At 66.5% G+C, this 19474-nt stretch overlaps 1 protein-coding gene across 7 annotated transcripts in view; it reads right to left on the reverse strand.

Annotated features, from left to right (window-relative positions):
* Positions 1-11006, reverse strand: part of DMPK (DM1 protein kinase) — a 33669-nt gene extending 22663 nt beyond the window's left edge. For all 7 annotated transcript variants that reach the window (XM_089769923.1, XM_089769922.1, XM_089769925.1 and 4 more), the window contains exon 1: positions 10807-11006. In XM_089769923.1, the coding sequence (XP_089626049.1) occupies positions 10807-10966 (160 nt within the window). In that variant the 5' untranslated portion in view covers positions 10967-11006. The remainder of the gene's footprint in view (positions 1-10806) is intronic.
* Between the last annotated feature and the right edge of the window lie 8468 nt (positions 11007-19474).

Genomic DNA, 19474 nt, shown 5'->3' on the forward strand with positions numbered 1-19474 from the left:
TCCGTGTCTGCGACCGGCCCCTCAGGAGCGGCTCTCAGCGGGCAGCTCTCCCGCCTCTGCGGATCTCCCGGCCCGTGCGGCACGCCCGTCCCTGCAGCGTCTAAGCGCCAGCGAGAATATGGGTGACGCGCAAATGCGCCCACAGCACCAGTGTCCCTTTCCCCGGGGGGATAACAGCCAACTACTGCTGCCAGCTCACACTGGCGCTCCATTCCGTAGACCCCCCCCAGGTGAGAGTCGCTGGGCTCCCCCGCCCACCACATTCCTGTCTGCAAGCAATTAGAGGCAGGGGACTGTGGCAAAGAACAACCCGCTGCGCCGTCCCTTCACCGGGGCCCCCACCGGTGCCTTTACCCCACCTGGGGAAAGACACAGCGCGATGTCCCCCACATTCAGCGCAATGCGGCTGGATTTCCGGAGCTTAAAGGGAGGCTGGAGGGGAAGGGAGCTGGAAGCCAGGGGACGGGCGACATCTGGGGCCAAGCCTGGGACTTTGCTGTCTGTCAGGGTCAGGACAGGAGCTGTGCCCAACCCCCCACCCGTGCCCCACAGCCGGCGGGGGGAGAGAGTTGTCAGGGACCCAGAGGCGATAGGAAGAGAACCCAGGCGTGCAGACTCCACCCTTCCCTTTCTCTAAGCATTAGGCAGCGTAGAACCCAGGAAGCCACCGCTGTGCTCTAACCACTAGGCCCCACTCCTATCCTCCGCTTGAAAGGGAAGGGCAGACATCCAGTTCCCAGTCCCCCCAACTCTAACCATTCCGCCTGCTGCCAGTCCCCCAGTACTGTGAGCTGGGCACGGAGGGATGGAACGTGAGCCAGGGCCCATCGGGAGTGGACTCTGGCCTCTGCCCAGGCTGCTGCCCTGCACACACGTCGGAAGCGGCCCACGCCCTGCCTGGGGGCTCCTGGGCCCAGGCAGTTTGGGGTGGACTTCCCCTCCGGCAGGCCCTGCTGCCTTACAATAAGCGAGCTCTGCGGGCCAAGGTGCCCCCAGCCCGGGTGCCCACCTTCTCCACCAAGCCGTCCTTCGGCTGCAGCCGTTTGGAACTAGCAAGGAGGTGGGGTGGCGTGGGCGGGCGCCAGCAGCCTGGCAGGATCCAGAGCTAAATCCATCCCCTTTGGCCCGGCAGGGCAGGTCCTGACAGTCTATTTATATCTGAGAATGTAAACACCCGGGCCCGGCGGGCATTGTGCGGGGTGAGTCCGGCACCCACGCCCGGCCCACAGGCAATGCCGGCTCTGCCGACTGGGCAGCCTCGCCCATGCAGGGGGCGCAGCCTGGAGCCGTCAGCCTCTGGGGCACTGCCCCGGGGGGTAGAACTCAGCCCAGCCGGGCAAGGCAGCCAGCGGTCGGACCCGTCAGGGGGTGGGGGCCCCGGATCAGAGCTGTCCGCGGTCACTTGTGAAAGTGGCGATCTGGGGGAGGAGGGTTCTGTGCCCAGCTGGCCCAGGGGTCAGACCCTGCAGCCAGCCCCCTCCCCAGCTGGAGCAGCATGGCCCCATGGCCAGCTCAGGGCCACACTACGCTCAGGGTGACGGCCACGGGCCAGAGTGCCTGCCTCCAGCCACGTCTCCCGGCGTCTCCTGGGCCCCTCTCTGCCTTCCTGGGTACCCTGAATGCCCCTGTTCTGGCCCTGCCACCCCACCCCTCCCCCACAGCGTTCCTGCCACCCCACCCCTCCCCCACAGTGTTCCTGCCACCCCACCCCCACAGCGTGCCTCCCTGCCACATTGCCCCACCCCCACAGCGTGCCTCCCTGCCACCCCACCCCCACAGCGTGCCTCCCTGCCACCCCACCCCCACAGCGTGCCTCCCTGCCACCACACCCCACCCCCACAGTGTGCCTCCCTGCCATATTCCTCCACCCCCACAGCGTGCCTCCCTGCCACCCCACCCCACCCCCACAGCGTGCCTCCCTGCCACGCCACCCCCCCCCACAGCCAACCTCCCTGCCACACCACTCCCCCACAGCCAACCTCCCTGCCACGCCACCCCACCCCCACAGCGTACCTCCCTGCCACGCCACCCCCCCACAGCCAACCTCCCTGCCACGCCACCCCACCCCCACAGCGTACCTCCCTGCCACGCCACCCCACCCCCACAGCCAACCTCCCTGCCACCCCACCCCACCCCCACAGCGTACCTCCCTGCCACGCCACCCCCCCACAGTGTACCTCCCTGCCATACCGCCCCACCCCCACAGCCAACCTCCCTGCCACACCGCCCCACCGCCACAGCGTGCCTCCCTGCCACACCCCAAAACACTCCACCAGCTGCAGCTTCCTAGCGAGACGATGAAAACAGCTCATGGAAAAACTGAGCCGTGCCAGCTCCAGCCCCTGGCAAGGTGACACGCGAGCCAGAAGGGTGCTGGGTCCGACCCACTCGCTTTAGAGAAAGCAAACGAGTCTAGTGGTTAGAGCAAGGGAGGTGGGGGTCCCTTCCCCAGCTCTGGGAGGGGAGTGGAGTCCAGTGGTTAGAGCAGGGGGGAACTGGGAGCCAGGAGGTGGGGGTTCTTTCCCCAGCACTGAAAGGAATGAGGGGTCTAGTGATTAGAACGGGGGGGGGGGGGGGGGCTGGGAGCCAGGACACGGGTTCTAGTCTCTGGGGCAGCACCTCCCTGTGCCCCCCCCAGAAAGATTAATTGATTTCTGCCATGCCTGCTTGCAGGGTCAAGGCCCCAGCATGCCAGGCCCTGTCCTACCCACCAAGGGCTGCCCGCTGCCGGGGCCAGGCGCTGGGAGAACACTGGCCAGTAACGCTTTGGTTAAGACGTGGGGCTATTTTTGGACACTTCAGCCCCTGCCTCAGTGAGGCTGGGAGTGCTGACCGGCCCCCCCAGCTCCTATTTCGGGCCCTGGCGGGGTTGGGAATCTGGGCTCACTGCGATTCTCAGATTCCAGCCGGGCCTGGGCGGGGAAATTCCTGCGCTGAAATGTTCCATATACAAGCTAGGGCCTGGGGTGAGCTGCCTGTTCCCGGCTCCTCCCCTGCTAGTGACCCCAGTCCCCGGCTCCCCCCCGCTAGTGACCCCAGTCCCCGGTTCCCCCCCTGCTAGTGACCCCAGTCCCCGGCTCCCCCCCGCTAGTGACCCCAGTCCCCGGTTCCCCCCCTGCTAGTGACCCCAGTCCCTGGCTCCCCCCCTGCTAGTGACCCCAGTCCCCGGTTCCCCCCCTGCTAGTGACCCCAGTCCCCGGTTCCCCCCCGCTAGTGACCCCAGTCCCTGGCTCCCCCCCTGCTAGTGACCCCAGTCCCTGGCTCCCCCCCTGCTAGTGACCCCAGTCCCCGGCTCCCCCCCGCTAGTGACCCCAGTCCCTGGCTCCCCCCCTGCTAGTGATCCCAGTCCCCGGCTCTCCCCCTGCTAGTGACCCCAGTCCCCGGCTCTCCCCCTGCTAGTGACCCCGGTCCCCGGCTCCCCCCCCCCACTAGTGCGCTCAGTCCCTGGCTCCCCCTCTGCGCCCCGGTGCGCGCCTCCTGCCCCTGCTAGTGCTCCCTGGCTCCCATGCCTGGTAGTGCACCCTAGCCCTCCATCTCCCCACCTTGCTAGCACACCCCAGCCCCCACAGCACCCTGAGTCAACCCCGGCCCTCCCAACTCCAGCTACCCCCACGCCATCTAGTCCCCCCCAGATCCCCACCCTCATTAGTGCACCCTGGTCTCTCCAGTTTGCCTTTCTCCACTAGTGCCTACCAGCCCCCCAACTCCCAGCCCCCCAGTCCACCCCAGCTGTCCCCCTGCTCCCTTCCCCGGCCCCTACTGGAGCTCACCAGGCTCCTCCCCCAGGCAGCCGGGATCACACGGACGCCGGGTGACCAGCCCTGCAGAAGGGGGGCAGGGGACCAGCTGGGGGCCATCCAGGGCAGCCTGATCAGCTCTGGTTACACCCCAGTCCCCTCCCCGCACTCAGACAGGACTCAGGAGTCCTGGCTCCCAGCCCCTCCCCTCCAGCCCCAACCCACTTTAACCACTGAGCCCTACTGTTCTGGAGCTTTATACATCTACAAGAATTTATTAATTGGCATCAATGAATTTACTTCATGGCCCGTCCTCATTCCTTCCTTCCTTCCCTGGGGAAATGGAGAGAAATCCACACCAGCCTCTCCCAGCAGGGGGCGCTGGGGGGAGTGGGGCCGGAGCTGGCTGTGGAGGGAGATTCCAGCAACTCCAATCCCAGCCTCTCTCAGCAGGGGGCGCTGGGGGGAGTGGGGCAGGAGCTGGCTGTGGAGGGAGATTCCAGCAACTCCAATCCCAGCCTCTCCCAGCAGGGGGCGCTGGGGGGAGTGGGGCAGGAGCTGGCTGTGGAGGGAGCTCCCGGCTACTCCAGTCCCGGCCTCCCCCAGCAGGGGGCACTATGGGGAGCAGAGCAAGCAGGGGCTGTCTGTCAGGGGAGACCCCATCTACACCAGCCCTGGCCAGTCCAGCAGGGGGCGCTGTGGGGAGCAGAGCAGGCAGGGGCTGTCTGTCAGGGGAGACCCCATCTACACCAGCCCTGGCCAGTCCAGCAGGGGGCGCTGTGGGGAGCAGAGCAGGCAGGGGCTGTCTGTTAGGGGAGACCCCATCTACACCAGCCCTGGCCAGTTCAGCAGGGGGCGCTATGGGGAGCAGAGCAGGCAGGGGCTGTCTGTCAGGGGAGACCCCATCTACCCCAGCCCTGGCCAGTCCAGCAGGGGGCGCTGTGGGGAGTTAAAGGATTCTGCGGTGGGGGCAGGTGATTGTTCCAAGATTAGGGTCACTGGGGGGGCTGGCTCCTGCTCTCCTGCGCTGGGCTCTGCAGCCGGGCCTGGGCCGGTGTTTAGCCTGCAGTGAGATCCCCGCGCAGAGCGAGGGGGGCGGGGGCCGTGGCCAGAGCAGCTGTCCTTTTATGGCATTGCACAAACTCCCAGCGTGCAGACAACAAACCCTCCTGCGGCAGCACGGCCCAGGCCGGGCCTGGGGGGCAGGGGCGGCGATGCCAGCTCGGCTTCTCCACAAAAGGAGCGGATCCAGCGGGCCTGGCGGAGCAGCCAGGGGCCGCTGCCAAAACGCAGCCTTTTCACGCCGGGACCCGGCATGGGGAGGGGCATCCGGCTCTGGCGCTGCGAACTTCCCCAAAGCAGTGCCCTACTGGGACCCCCGGCGCTGCGAACTTCCCCAAAGCAGGGCCCTACTGGGACCCCCGGCGCTGCGAACTTCCCCAAAACAGTGCCCTACTGGGACCCCTGGCGCTGCGAACTTCCCCAAAACAGTGCCCTACTGGGACCCCCGGCGCTGCGAACTTCCCCAAAGCAGTGCCCTACTGGGACCCCCGGCTCTGTGAACTTCCCCAAAGCAGTGCCCTACTGGGACCCTCGGCGCTGCGAACTTCCCCAAAGCAGGGCCCTACTGGGACCCCCGGCGCTGCAAACTTCCCCAAGGCAGTGCCCTACTGGGACCCCCGGCGCGGTGAACTTCCCCAAAGCAGTGCCCTACTGGGACCCCCGGCGCTGCGAACTTCCCCAAAACAGTGCCCTACTGGGACCCCCGGCGCTGCGAACTTCCCCAAAACAGTGCCCTACTGGGACCCCCGGCGCTGCGAACTTCCCCAAAGCAGTGCCCTACTGGGACCCCCGGCGCTGTGAACTTCCCCAAAGCAGTGCCCTACTGGGACCCTCGGCGCTGCGAACTTCCCCAAAGCAGGGCCCTACTGGGACCCCCGGCGCTGCAAACTTCCCCAAGGCAGTGCCCTACTGGGACCCCCGGCGCGGTGAACTTCCCCAAAGCAGTGCCCTACTGGGACCCCCGGCGCTGCAAACTTCCCCAAAGCAGTGCCCTACTGGGACCCACGGCGCTGCGAACTTCCCCAAAGCAGTGCCCTACTGGGACCCCCGGCGCTGCGAACTTCCCCAAAGCAGTGTCCTACTGGGACCCCCGGCGCTGCGAACTTCCCCAAAGCAGTGCCCTACTGGGACCCCCGGCGCTGCGAACTTCCCCAAAGCAGTGCCCTACTGGGACCCTCGGCGCTGCGAACTTCCCCAAAGCAGTGCCCTACTGGGACCCCCGGCGCTGCGAACTTCCCCAAAGCAGTGCCCTACTGGGACCCTCGGCGCTGCGAACTTCCCCAAAGCAGTGCCCTACTGGGACCCCCGGCGCTGCGAACTTCCCCAAAGCAGTGCCCTACTGGGACCCTCGGCGCTGCGAACTTCCCCAAAGCAGGGCCCTACTGGTACCCGCCAGCGCTGCGAACTTCCCCAAAGCAGTGCCCTACTGGGACCCCCGGCGCTGCGAACTTCCCCAAAGCAGTGCCCTACTGGGACCCTCGGCGCTGCGAACTTCCCCAAAGCAGTGCCCTACTGGGACCCCCGGCGCTGCGAACTTCCCCAAAGCAGTGCCCTACTGGGACCCCCGGCGCGGTGAACTTCCCCAAAGCAGTGCCCTACTGGGACCCCCGGCGCTGCAAACTTCCCCAAAGCAGTGCCCTACTGGGACCCTCGGCGCTGCGAACTTCCCCAAAGCAGTGCCCTACTGGGACCCCCGGCGCTGCGAACTTCCCCAAAGCAGTGCCCTACTGGGACCCCGGTGCTGCGAACTTCCCCAAAGCAGGGCCCTACTGGTACCCGCCAGCGCTGCGAACTTCCCCAAAGCAGTGCCCTACTGGGACCCCCGGCGCTGCGAACTTCCCCAAAGCAGTGCCCTACTGGGACCCCCGGCGCTGCGAACTTCCCCAAAGCAGTGCCCTACTGGGACCCCCGGCGCTGCGAACTTCCCCAAAGCAGTGTCCTACTGGGACCCCCGGCGCTGCGAACTTCCCCAAAGCAGTGTCCTACTGGGACCCCCGGCGCTGCGAACTTCCCCAAAGCAGTGCCCTACTGGGACCCCCGGCGCTGCGAACTTCCCCAAAGCAGTGCCCTACTGGGATCCCCGGCTCTGCGAACTTCCCCAAAGCAGTGCCCTACTGGGACCCCCGGCGCTGCGAACTTCCCCAAAGCAGTGCCCTACTGGGATCCCCGGCTCTGCGAACTTCCCCAAAGCAGTGCCCAACTGGGACCCCCGGCGCTGAGAGATTCCCCAAAGTGGTGGCCCATCAGCAACACCTGGGACCAGCCCCCCTGCCCAGTGGCTCGGAAGGGAACCCACCACCCCGGGGTAGAATAGCCAGATCATGATTGAGTGAGGCCCTACCTGGCGGGGGAAGGGGCATGGCTGGCGGGAGGGGTTTGGTGGCTCCCTGCCCTTCCGATCAGCCCCACAAGGTCTCCCCCTAGCAGTGAGGGGAGCTCAGCCTGGGGCCATTCAGCTCCCTTCTCTCCTCACCGTCCAGGAGCCAGCAACCAGCTCCCCAGGGCATCCGTGCCCAATAACCCCCTTCCGCCTCCTCTCGTGCTGGGCGGCTGTCGCACGGCTGCTGCACCCCACCCCAGAGGTGGCTGCAATTTCAATTCCTTAGCGCCCCCTGGCTGAGCACCGGGCCACTGTCTCAAAAAGTCAATTTAGTGTCACCAGCACCATGCGACAAACAGGAAACTGAGTCACAAAGCAGGGAAGGGCATCACCCGAGCCACAGGGCCAGGAATAGAACCCGGGAGTCCTGGCTCCCCGCCCTGGTCCATGCCCGAGACCATCCACGCAGGATAATGTCGTGGGGGCTTTGAAGTCTAGCCTCTGGGTACAGCCTGCGCCTTCTCCCAGCTCTCTCAGCTGCCCCAGGCCCCGGACCGCAGCGCCGTCTGGCCAGCATGCCAGCCCCGGACAGGGCTGGGCTCTGTCCAGGCAGGTCCCTCCCCAGACAGCTGGCATGCCTGTCCCATGCGGCTCCCTGGAGGCTGAACAATAGCAGCTGTGTGATGCTAGCAGGGGTCTGGAATGTACCAGGCCTGGCGGGGAGGGGACACAGGAGGGGAGGGGGACCGGCAGGCACGGGGGAGGGGGGGAGACTTCTGCTTGTAGGTTCCCAACACAAGGAAGGGGCAGGGGAGAAGGAGCCAGTGAGGACCACGAGAGAGAGTTGGGGGAGGGGGGCAGGGAGATGGGGAGCGTGAGAAGCTGGACTTGCAACTTCACAAAACTTTGGGGTCAGTTTGGAGGGAGCTCTGCACGTTCGGCAGGGGAGTGAGGGGCAGTGGCAGAGTTGGGGGGAGCCCAGGGCTGGGCTGGCAGGGGAGTGAGGGGCAGTGGCAGAGTTGGGGGAGCCCAGGGCTGGGCTGGCAGGGGGCTGCCCCTGAGCTATGGGTCTTTCCCACTTCCGAAGACAACGCCCATGTTACCTCTAGCCCAGCCCTGGGATCCCCCCCCCCACACCCCAGCTCCACCTGTGACCCTTGGCCTGCCTGCTCCCTGCTGGGTGTAGCTAAGGTGGGGAGCGCAGGGCCCTGGGATCTAGTCTCAGCCTGGGAGGAGGAGGGGTCGGCTGGCCGGGAGGACACATGTCCAGGGCTCCTGGACTCTGTTGTCACGTGGACCCTCTGGTCTCCACATCACCCCCTTGCACAGAGGGGAAAGCCAGGGGCCCCCAGAGCTGCAAGGGGCTGGGAGAACTCAGCAGCCAGCTCCAGCCTTCCTGGGGCACACCAACCTGATGCTCAACTTCACCCGGCTGCTGCCATGCTCCCCTCCTGGCTCCCAGACCCCCCCTCCTGCTCTAACCGCTAGCCCCCACTGCCCTCCAGAGCTGAGAAAGAAAAGCCAGGAATCCTGGCTCCCAGCTCCTCTCCTGGCTTAGCTCAGCTGCTGCCCGGTGGGCTCAGCCATCCCCTCTGCCCATAGCACAGTCCTGTTGGCAGAGCCCTTGGTCACAGACCCACCTGGCACCTGCTGCAGGCCGCTGCTTGGAGCAGCCACCCGAGGCTGCCTGGCCTCTGCCCGCCAGGAGCAGCCAAGGAGGGGCAGGGAGTGGGGGTAGAGGGCACCCCCAAGCATCTTCCCCCCTCCCGCCAAGGAAGTGCACCCCAGGGTCCTAACTCCTGCTAGTCCCCCCCACACACACCAGGCCTGAGAGGTGCCAACCTTAGTAATGAACCGTCCTCACCCTACCCAGAGGGAAAGTGAGCCACAGAGACGGGAAGGGACTGGAGCAGAATCCTGGCTTCCCAACCCACTTTGCTCTAACCACTAGACCCTGTAGCCCTCCTGGAGCTGGGGATAGAACCCCAGCGTCCTAGCTCCCAGCCCCCCCCATCGCTCTAACCACTAGGCCCTGTAGCCCTCCTAGAGCTGGGGATAGAACCCCAGAGTCCTAGCTCCCAGCCCCCCCCCCCCCATCGCTCTAACCACTAGGCCCTGCAGCCCTCCTGGAGCTGGGGATAGAACCCCAGAGTCCTAGCTCCCAGCCCCCCCCATCGCTCTAACCACTAGGCCCTGCAGCCCTCCTGGAGCTGGGGATAGAACCCCAGAGTCCTAGCTCCCAGCCCCCCCCCATCGCTCTAACCACTAGGCCCTGTAGCCCTCCTAGAGCTGGGGATAGAACCCCAGAGTCCTAGCTCCCAGCCCCTCCCCCATCATTCTAACCACTAGGCCCTGCAGCCCTCCTGGAGCTGGGGATAGAACCCCAGAGTCCTAGCTCCCAGCCCCTCCCCCATCATTCTAACCACTAGGCCCTGCAGCCCTCCTGGAGCTGGGGAAAGAATCCCAGAATCCTAGCTCCCAGCCCCTCTTCGCTCTAACCACTAGGCCCTGTGGCCCTCCTAGAGCTGAGGATAGAACCTAGGAGTCCTAGCTCCCAGCCCCCCCATTGCTCTAACCACTAGGCCCTGCAGCCCTCCTAGAGCTGTGGATAGAACCTAGGAGTCCTAGCTCCCAGCCCCCCCTTCGCTCTAACCACTAGGCCTAGCAGCCCTCCTGGAGCCTTCAGCACCAGCCAGTGTCGTTGGCCTGGCAGCCCCCTCTCCACCCACTGGGAGCCTCGAACACGGGACCTGAGAGAGGCCTGGACTCAGAGCTCCTGACTGGGGGGCACCGCACAAGCAGCAGGGCCCAGAATTCCCTTCCCCCAACCCAGTCCCCCAAGTGAGCTCAGATCCACTATGGGGTGCCCCCTACCAGGCCAAACCAGACCTGATGGGGCCAACCCAGCCCCCCACATCATGGGGTGCTGGGCGCCAATATCTCTGGGGAGGGACTTGATACAGGCCCCTTGCTCCCCAGCAGCGGGAGAGCCCCCCCCCCCCCCCGTCCACGAGCCATTCGCCCCCTGCAGGGCCGGCTGTGCCAGGGCGAAGGGGCAGGGATGCAGGGCGAGCCCCCATTCCCCCCACCCTGTGCCAGGCCCTGATGGGGCTTTGAGGAGATACCACAGAAGATGCCAACCACGTGAGACCCCCGCTGCTCCCCCAAGCACCTGCCAGCTGCCCCCCTCCGCAGCTGCCAGGCGTCCCCCCGCTCACCCATTGCCCGTCATCACCCCTCCAAGCTGCGTCCCCCCCGGTACGCCTCCTGGCCAGGGCGCCACCCTGGCATCACCAGGACCACCCCTGGCAGCTGCTCTGGCTTTCCTGGGGTGGGACCCCAGTGTCCAGGGGGTGGGGGGCATGGCCAGGGAGCGGCCCACGTGTCCAGGGGGAGCCGGGGGGGGGGGTCTGGGACGTGGGGAAGGGGTACGGCGAGGGTGAAATCCAGGTGTCCATGGTGCGGGCGGGGACCAGGTGTCCGGGGTGAGGGGAGGGCCCAGGGGAGCCCAGGGAGGAGGGACAGCCAGGGTGGTACCCAGGTGCCTGGGATGAGGGTGGGGGCACAGCCGGGGGACCTGGGTGTCCAGGGAGAGGGGCAGGGGGAGCCAGGTCCCCGAGGCAGGGAGCACAGCCCAGGGGGGAGCCAGGTGTCCGAGAGAGGGCGCGGCCGGGGCGGCGGACTCACCCCAGCGCAGGAACTCCGCGATGTGCTTCTCGCGGGCCAGGGGCGAGGTGCCCAGCTCGTGGCACACGCAGACCAGCAGGTCCAGCAGCGTCTCCAGCCCCACGACGCGCCGGTCCAGCGCCAGCGCCTCCAGCTGCCGCAGCCGCACCTCGGCCGACATCGCGGCCGGCCGCGGGGGGGGGGGGGGGGGGGGGGTGGGCGCGGGGACGCGGCCGCGAGCCCGGCGGGGGATCCCCGGGCGCGGGTCGGCGGAGGCCTCGCCCCTCCCTCCGCTGCCCCCGGCCCGCTCACAAGCCGAGCGGCCTCATCCAGCCACGCGCGCCCCAACGCCACGGGGATGGGCGCCCGCCTCAGCGCCCGCCGGCCGCCTGCGCCCGGCCCCACAGCGGGCTCATCCCCGCGCCCGGCCGGCCCCCCACCCGCGGCTCCCCGCACGCCTCGCTCGGTCCCTCGGACCCGCCCCTCCCAGGACAGACCCTCGGCCCCACGGCTCCCCGGCCGGCTCCTGATATCTCCTCGGCTCCCGGCACTCCTCGGCCGACACCGCCCCTCCCCGCCCCGCCGCCGCCGGCTCCCCGCACACCCCTGCCGGCCCCTGGAACCCCGCCGCCAGGCCAGCACCCTGCGCCCTGCCTCCGGTCTGGGAGCTCAGCGCACGGAGCCGCCCGGGCCAGGGGGCGGGGGCTGTCGGGGCCGCACCCACTGTCCCTGTACAGCCCGGAGGGGGGGAGGGGATCCCAGGGCAGTTAACCCCTTCCCGTCCCTCCCTCCCGCTGCCTTCGCGCCTGCCCCGCCCCCGCCGTGGTTAGTCACCCGCCCCTGAGCCAGCCCCTCTCTTCCCCCCCCCCCCATGCCCCGGTCTGTCCAGGCAGATCCCGCATCCACCCTCCGTCCTCCACCCATTAGAACCTTCCCATAAACACTCATGTACCCCATGCATCTATCCATCCATCCATCCATCCATCTCCATATGCCCCATCCATCCATCCATCCATCCCCATATGCCCCATCCATCCATCCATCCATCCCCATCCATCCATCTCCATATGCCCCATCCATCCATCCATCCCCATATGCCCCATCCATCCATCCATCCATCCATCCATCCATCCCCATATGCCCCATCCATCCATCCATCCATCCATCCATCCATCCATCCATTCCCATATGCCCCATCCATCCATCTATCCATCCATCCATCCATCTCCATACACCTGTGACGCATTGTAGTCCTGTGTTCACTCTGTTGATACATTCCCTGTTTGCTGTGTTGTGCTGTGTGCGATTCCTACTGTCCTATGCTGCTCTGCAGTGACTCTGTGTGTGTGAGTGAGTGTGTGCCTCAGTTTCCCTGGGCAGTGCAGCACTATCTGGATGAGGAGAAGGCTGGGCATGTATGTCAGTCTCTCGCATCCTGAGGACCAGGTGACAGCAAAGAACACCTGGGGCTTGGAAGCAGGACAAAGCAGGAGGAGGAGCTATCTGGGGGGCTGGGAGCAGTAGCTGGGGGTGTGAGTTAGTTTTTAGCTGGCTGGGGGAGCAGGGAGCCTAGCTGGCTCTGGGGGTGGGGGGGCAGAGCAGGGACCCAGAGTCCCAGCTCTGTGCCCCCCCTGAGCCCAAGATGGATTGTACTGACTACTCCTGGTTCCTGTAACAAGAAGTCTGAGCTCCGCAGAATCAATACACTTTCTGTGCTACTTGCTGGCTGAGTCTCACACCCAACACCTCCTAGGCCTGCCCCCCAGCCAGGTGCTGGTCTCTGCCTCCCTCCCTTTGTCTCTCTCGCTGGGGTGTCTGGGTTAATACACACTGGGAGAGTCAGTGAGAATCTCCCATGACGGTGCAGGGGGACCCGGGTCACAGAGCAGACAGCCCCCCACTGCGCCACAGCGCGGAAGCAGCCTTTTTCCGAAAGAGCACTTTTGGAACAAGGCGGGTGTGGATGGAGGCAGTTCTTTCGCAAGAAGAGGAACGAGGAAAACGCACAGGGGCCCTGGCGGCCACTCCGCCCGTAGCAGTCACCGCTGAAATGCGAGAGAGCGTCCAGTCAGCGTGGACGCCATCTGTCGAAAACGCAGGGGGCTTTTCCGCTGCGCTTTCGCAGTGCGGACGCTCTCGTTCGGATGAAGATTTTGTGGAAGATCTCTTCTGGAAAAGCTTCTTCCGAAAGAAGCCTGTGGTCTAGACAGCCACCCTCTGGGCTCGGACACCCTCAGAAGATCAAGGCAGAAGTCCTGGCTCCCAGACTCCCCTCCTCTAACCACTGGACTCCCCCCTTCCAAGAGTTGATGGAAGAGGGGGTCAGGCCAGCTAGCCCAGTTTCCCACCCTTGACTGTGCCCAGCGCTTCAGAGGAAGGTGCAAAGCCTGCTCTATTGAGCTGCAATGCTCCCATTACTGCCAAGCCCCCCCACCAGAGGGGGGGGTGATGGAGCTGTGCCCTGGGTCTGGGACATGTCTGGCTCTTCTCTTATTAACCCTCTGTGAGGTCACTCTGTGTGTCCTCTTTTTCTCATGGAAACAGTCTCCCCTGGGTTTGCATCCTGCTCAGTTTGGGGGCTCCCTGAGATCCAGTGGCAGTGAGTTCCGCAGATCCATCTTGCAACCAAGTCCTTGCCTTGTATCAGTCTAGAAGGGCCACACCCACACCAGCTCAGACAGCAGCCCTATTCTCTGCCCCAGGCCTTATCCCATATTCCCTCTTTCTCCCCTCAACAGTCACAGGGCCTGCGGGACTGGAGCTGAGCTCAGGTCCATGGATCCTAGGAACCTGCCTCCAAGAGCAGATGGAGACACCAAGCAACCTCTTCAGCCCTACTAGCCAGAGATTAGCAGAGCCATTAGATGTTATAACTGGAAGTTATAGCTTCCCTCTTGCGAAGTTCTTGGCCTCTGCAATTTCATGTGGCCAGGAGTTCCACAGGTTAATCACCTGTTGTGAGCCAAAGCCTTTCCCTTCATTGCTTTGGCATTCGCCCCCTTCTGATGTCTCCGAACATCCTTGTGATCTCATGATCTGAGACCCAGAAGCCTCAGGGTCTCTGGTGCTGTATTACAGACCCATCCTGTCCCCTCTGCACTGTCCTGGGGCTAAGAGACGGGTCGCTGCCTTGCACTCATGCTCCAGTTTGCCCTTTGTTATCAGGGGCCTGATGGCTGGTCGAGGGAGCTGACGGGCGTCAGCCTGGGCATAGCCTGGCAGCCAGGGTGGGGCTGGCAGCCTGGAATGTCTGTGCCCAACCCACCCCCCGGGCAAAGCTACACCCTTGCACAGTGGAGTCCTGGCAGGTGCCTAGAGGAAATCTGGAAAAGACCCAGAGTAAAAATAGCCCCCAGCTGCTAGGAGAACAGGTCCCAGGGAGACCCAACCAGCTGCCCTGCCCCATTCCTCAAGCCAAGCAGGGTCAGGGGTGGGGCTGGGGTCCCTGAGGCCACCTCCAAGAGCTGGTGCTTGGGGACTAGGGCAAGGGGAGACCTTATGCTGGAGGCAGCTGGGAGAGGAGGGCTCACCAAGAAATAACCCCATGACTAGCCAGTGCAGGCATGCTGGTGGAACCCAGGAATCATGGCTGGCAGCCCGCACCTGCTCTAACCATTAGACTCCCCTCCCCTGCCGGAGCTGGGGCGAGAACTCAGGACACAGACAGTTCATACCATAGGCTCCCCCTCCCCATCCTGGCCCAGTGAGGGGAGTGGGTGGGGCTAACCTTGCGCCGCAGCCGCTGACCACCCCCTGTAGCAACAGCGGCCCCTTGTGTCCGTCCGGGGAACTGCAGCCGGGACCTTGGGCTGTCATTCCCAGCCAGATGCAGCGTTTCAGCACCCACCTCTGTGGAGGTGCAGGGACGAGTCCCGGCTGCGAACAGGATTCGAACCAGGGTCCTGTGGATTGCAGGAAGGGAGCCATAGGGCTGCCCATCACCGTGGAGTCCGGGCACCTCCCTATAACACCACCACTAAAATCCCCTGGAACCCCCAGGGGGTCTGCCTGGTGGGGCTGGACCCTCACATCCTGGGAAAGGGGGGAGGTGACAGTGTGTGGGGGGGGGTAGGGGACAGTGCAGGGCAAAGGGGGTCATGTGGGGTGTGTTCCTCTGGAGAAAAGGCCTTTCCCAAGGGATGCTGACTTCACCAGTCGCCTCTAGGGGGCGCCCTGCAGCTGGAGCCTGGCCCCAGGCAGCTCAGGTCCCAGCTCTGCGGCGACCCCTGCTGGGCTCTGGGCTGCCCATCACACAGCCAGGTGATATAGCAACTCGGGCGCCCAGAGGGAGACCAGGGTCCCGGGCTCCCTTGCCTGCCTCAGGGCTAACTTGGCTCTGCTCAGAGCGACAGGGCCCTAGCTGGGAAAGGCTGATGAATCCAGAGCAAGAACAAATTAGGGGTAGGGGCCCCCACCCACCGGTCTGTGAGATCCCAGCCATGTGTCCGGGTCACCAACGCTGCATCTGGCTTGCAAAAGGCTGGAGGCTGGAGGAATTACAGCCCCAGGGCCCAGCCCTGCAGCCAGGCAAGGGACCTCTGGGTTGGACGGGTCGCTGGAGATTTCATCGCACAACACGGGCTTTAATTACAGATTCAGCTTTCATTCCTGGGGACTCCTGGACAATCCAGGAGTACTGGCAACTTCACCTGCACATGGAGGCCTGCCGAAGCCAGGCTCCCAAGTTCCTAGTGGCTGGGAGCTGTTACTGAGATCAGGGCCCGTCGGGCCGGGTGCTGCCCAGACACACAGTGACCGAGATCAGGGCCCGTCGGGCCGGGCGCCGCCCAGACACACAGTGACCGAGATCAGGGCCCGTCGGGCCGGGCGCCGCCCAGACACACAGTGACCGAGATCAGGTCCCGTCGGGCCGGGCGCCGCCCAGACACACAGTGACCGAGATCAGGGCCCCGTCGGGCCGGGCGCCGCCCAGACACACAGTGACCGAGATCAGGGCCCGTCGGGCCGGGCGCCGCCCAGACACACAGTGACCGAGATCAGGGCCCCGTCGGGCCGGGCGCCGCCCAGACACACAGTGACCGAGATCAGGGCCCGTCGGGCCGGGCGCCGCCCAGACACACAGTGACCGAGATCAGGGCCCGTCGGGCCGGGCGCCGCCCAGACACACAGTGACCGAGATCAGGGCCCCGTCGGGCCGGGCACCGCCCAAACACACAGTGACCGAGATCAGGGCCCCATTGGGCCGGGCGCCCAGACACACAGTGACCGAGATCAGGGCCCCGTTGGGCCGGGCGCCGCCCAGACACACAACGACCGAGATCGGGGCCCCGTCGGGCCGGGCGCCGCCCAGACACACAGTGACCGAGATCAGGGCCCCGTCGGGCCGGGCGCCGCCCAGACACACAGTGACCGAGATCAGGGCCCGTCGGGCCGGGCGACGCCCAGACACACAGGGACCGAGATCAGGGCCCGTCGGGCCGGGCGCCGCCCAGACACACAGTGACCGAGATCAGGGCCTGTCGGGCCGGGCGCCGCCCAGACACACAGGGACCGAGATCAGGGCCCGTCGGGCCGGGCGCCCAGACACACAGTGACCGAGATCAGGGCCCGTCGGGCCGGGCGCCGCCCAGACACACAGTGACCGAGATCAGGGCCCCGTCGGGCCGGGCGCCGCCCAGACACACAGGGACCGAGATCAGGGCCCGTCGGGCCGGGCGCCGCCCAGACACACAGTGACCGAGATCAGGGCCCGTCGGGCCGGGCGCCGCCCAGACACACAGTGACCGAGATCAGGGCCCGTCGGGCCGGGCGCCGCCCAGACACACAGTGACGGAGATCGGGGCCCGTCGGGCCGGGCGCCGCCCAGACACACAGTGACCGAGATCAGGGCCCCGTCGGGCCGGGCGCCGCCCAGACACACAGTGACCGAGATCAGGGCCCGTCGGGCCGGGCGTAACCCAGACACACAGTGACCGAGATCAGGGCCCGTCGGGCCGGGCGCCGCCCAGACACACAGTGACCGAGATCAGGGCCCCGTCGGGCCGGGCGCCGCCCAGACACACAGTGACCGAGATCAGGGCCCGTCGGGCCGGGCGCCGCCCAGACACACAGTGACCGAGATCAGGGCCCGTCGGGCCGGGCGCCGCCCAGACACACGGTGACCGAGATCGGGGCCCGTCGGGCCGGGCGCCGCCCAGATACACAGTGACCGAGATCAGGGCCCGTCGGGCCGGGCGCCGCCCAGACACACGGTGACCGAGATCGGGGCCCGTCGGGCCGGGCGCCGCCCAGACACACAGTGACCGAGATCAGGGCCCCGTCGGGCCGGGCGCCGCCCAGATACACAGTGACCGAGATCAGGGCCCGTCGGGCCGGGCGCCGCCCAGACACACAGTGACCGAGATCAGGGCCCCGTCGGGCCGGGCGCCGCCCAGACACACAGTGACCGAGATCAGGGCCCGTCAGGCCGGGCGCCGCCCAGACACACAGTGACCGAGATCAGGGCCCGTCGGGCCGGGCGCCGCCCAGACACACAGTGACCGAGATCAGGGCCCCGTCGGGCCGGGCGCCGCCCAGACACACAGTGACCGAGATCAGGGCCCGTCGGGCCGGGCGCTGCCCAGACACACAGTGACCGAGATCAGGGCCCCGTCGGGCCGGGCGCCGCCCAGACACACAGTGACCGAAATCAGGGCCCCGTCGGGCCGGGCGCTGACCAGACACACAGTGACCGAGATCAGGGCCCCGTCGGGCCGGGCGCCGCCCAGACACACAGTGACCGAGATCAGGGCCCGTCAGGCCGGGCGCCGCCCAGACACACAGTGACCGAGATCAGGGCCCCGTCGGGCCGGGCGCCGCCCAGACACACAGTGACCGAGATCAGGGCCCGTCGGGCCGGGCGCCGTCCAGACACACAGTGACCGAGATCAGGGCCCGTCGGGCAGGGCGCCGCCCAGATACACAGTGACCGAGATCAGGGCCCGTCGGGCCGGGCGCCGCCCAGACACACAGTGACCGAGATCAGGGCCCGTCGGGCCGGGCGCCGCCCAGACACACAGCGACCGAGATCAGGGCCCGTCGGGCCGGGCGCCGTCCAGACACACAGTGACCGAGATCAGGGCCCGTCGGGCAGGGCGCCGCCCAGACACACAGTGACCGAGATCAGGGCCCGTCGGGCCGGGCGCCGCCCAGACACACAGTGACCGAGATCAGGGCCCCATCGGGCCAGGTGCCGCCCAGACACACAGTGACCGAGATCAGGGCCCCGTCGGGCCGGGTGCCGCCCAGACACACAGTGACCGAGATCAGGGCCCCGTCGGGCCGGGCGCCGCCCAGACACACAGTGACCGAGATCAGGGCCCGTCGGGCCGGGCGCCGCCCAGACACACAGTGACCGAGATCAGGCCCCGTCGGGCCGGGCACCGCCCAGACACACAGTGACCGAGATCAGGGCCCGTCGGGCCGGGCGCCCAGACACACAGTGACCGAGATCAGGGCCCGTCGGGCCGGGCGCCGCCCAGACACACAGTGACCGAGATCAGGGCCCGTCGGGCCGGGCGCCGCCCAGACACACAGTGACCGAGATCAGGGCCCGTCGGGCCGGGCGCCGCCCAGACACACAGTGACCGAGATCAGGGCCCGTCGGGCTGGGCGCCGCCCAGACACACAGCGACCGAGATCAGGGCCCGTCGGGCCGGGCGCCGCCCAGACACACAGTGACCGAGATCAGGAAGGGAAACTGATCCATGTGCAGATGGGTCCAGAGGCTCAAGATGCAGGACAGGGGGCGGGGCCATTCTGCTCCGAGGGGGGACGGCCGCCGGGGTTACTCTCCCAGGCCGATGGGGGTCTGAGTGCATGGCCATACTTCAGTGAGAGAGTCCAGTGCTGATTCCCAGCCCTGTTCTAACCACTAGACGGCACACTCCCCTCTCGGAGCCAGGGATTGCCCACCCCCCCCCCCCCCGTTCTAGGCAAGGTGCAATTCCCGCCACCCCTCCTCCATGGGTGTCTCACTGCGGCAGTTCTACAGTGAACCACAAGGGGACGCCCCCGACCCAGCCCAGCCCTTGTCCCCAAGAGGCGGGACCAGGCAAAGCAACATGGGGAGGGAGCAGGGGCCGATCCCGTCTCCTGACTCGCTGGGAACTTGTACAGGGATTTTCCTGGGTGCTGGGCTCGGCCCATTGGTGTGGGTGCGACTCCTGGCCCAGGTGTGCCAGGCGCTGCCCAATGGGAGGGGGTGTGAGAGCATTTTGACCAGCTGGGGGAGAGCAGGGTTGGGAGCCCAGAGAGGACAGGGATGGGCAGATCCAGCTAGAGGGCAGCTCCTGGCGCGTCTCTGGAGGAGACCCCTCTCCCCTCGGGGTCTGTCTGGCCCCACCTGCTCGCAGCCGGTCCTGGGGACAGATGGCAACACGGCCTGGCACTGGCGTGTCTGGGGTGTGAATCCTGGCACCCTTGCCCGGGTTTGTCACAAGGGGAGGGTGTAAATCCACACCTCTAGGAGCAGGGCACCAGCCACTCTACAGCCAAAACCTAGCTGGGATGTGTAGAGCAAAGGGGCTGCGGGAACAGGACAGGAGGTAGCGACACACCCACCTCTGCCAGTGCCCCTCACTCCCACTGCAGCCCCCCCAGCCCGGCTGGTGCCCCTCACTCCTGACCCACAAGGCCCCATCCCTGAATCCAGGCAGGCTGGTATCTGCACTGTGGAGTAATCCCTGAG

Source organism: Pelodiscus sinensis, chromosome 18, assembly GCF_052426305.1.
Source record: "Pelodiscus sinensis isolate ZL-2025 chromosome 18, ASM5242630v1, whole genome shotgun sequence".
Taxonomy (NCBI): domain Eukaryota; kingdom Metazoa; phylum Chordata; order Testudines; family Trionychidae; genus Pelodiscus; species Pelodiscus sinensis.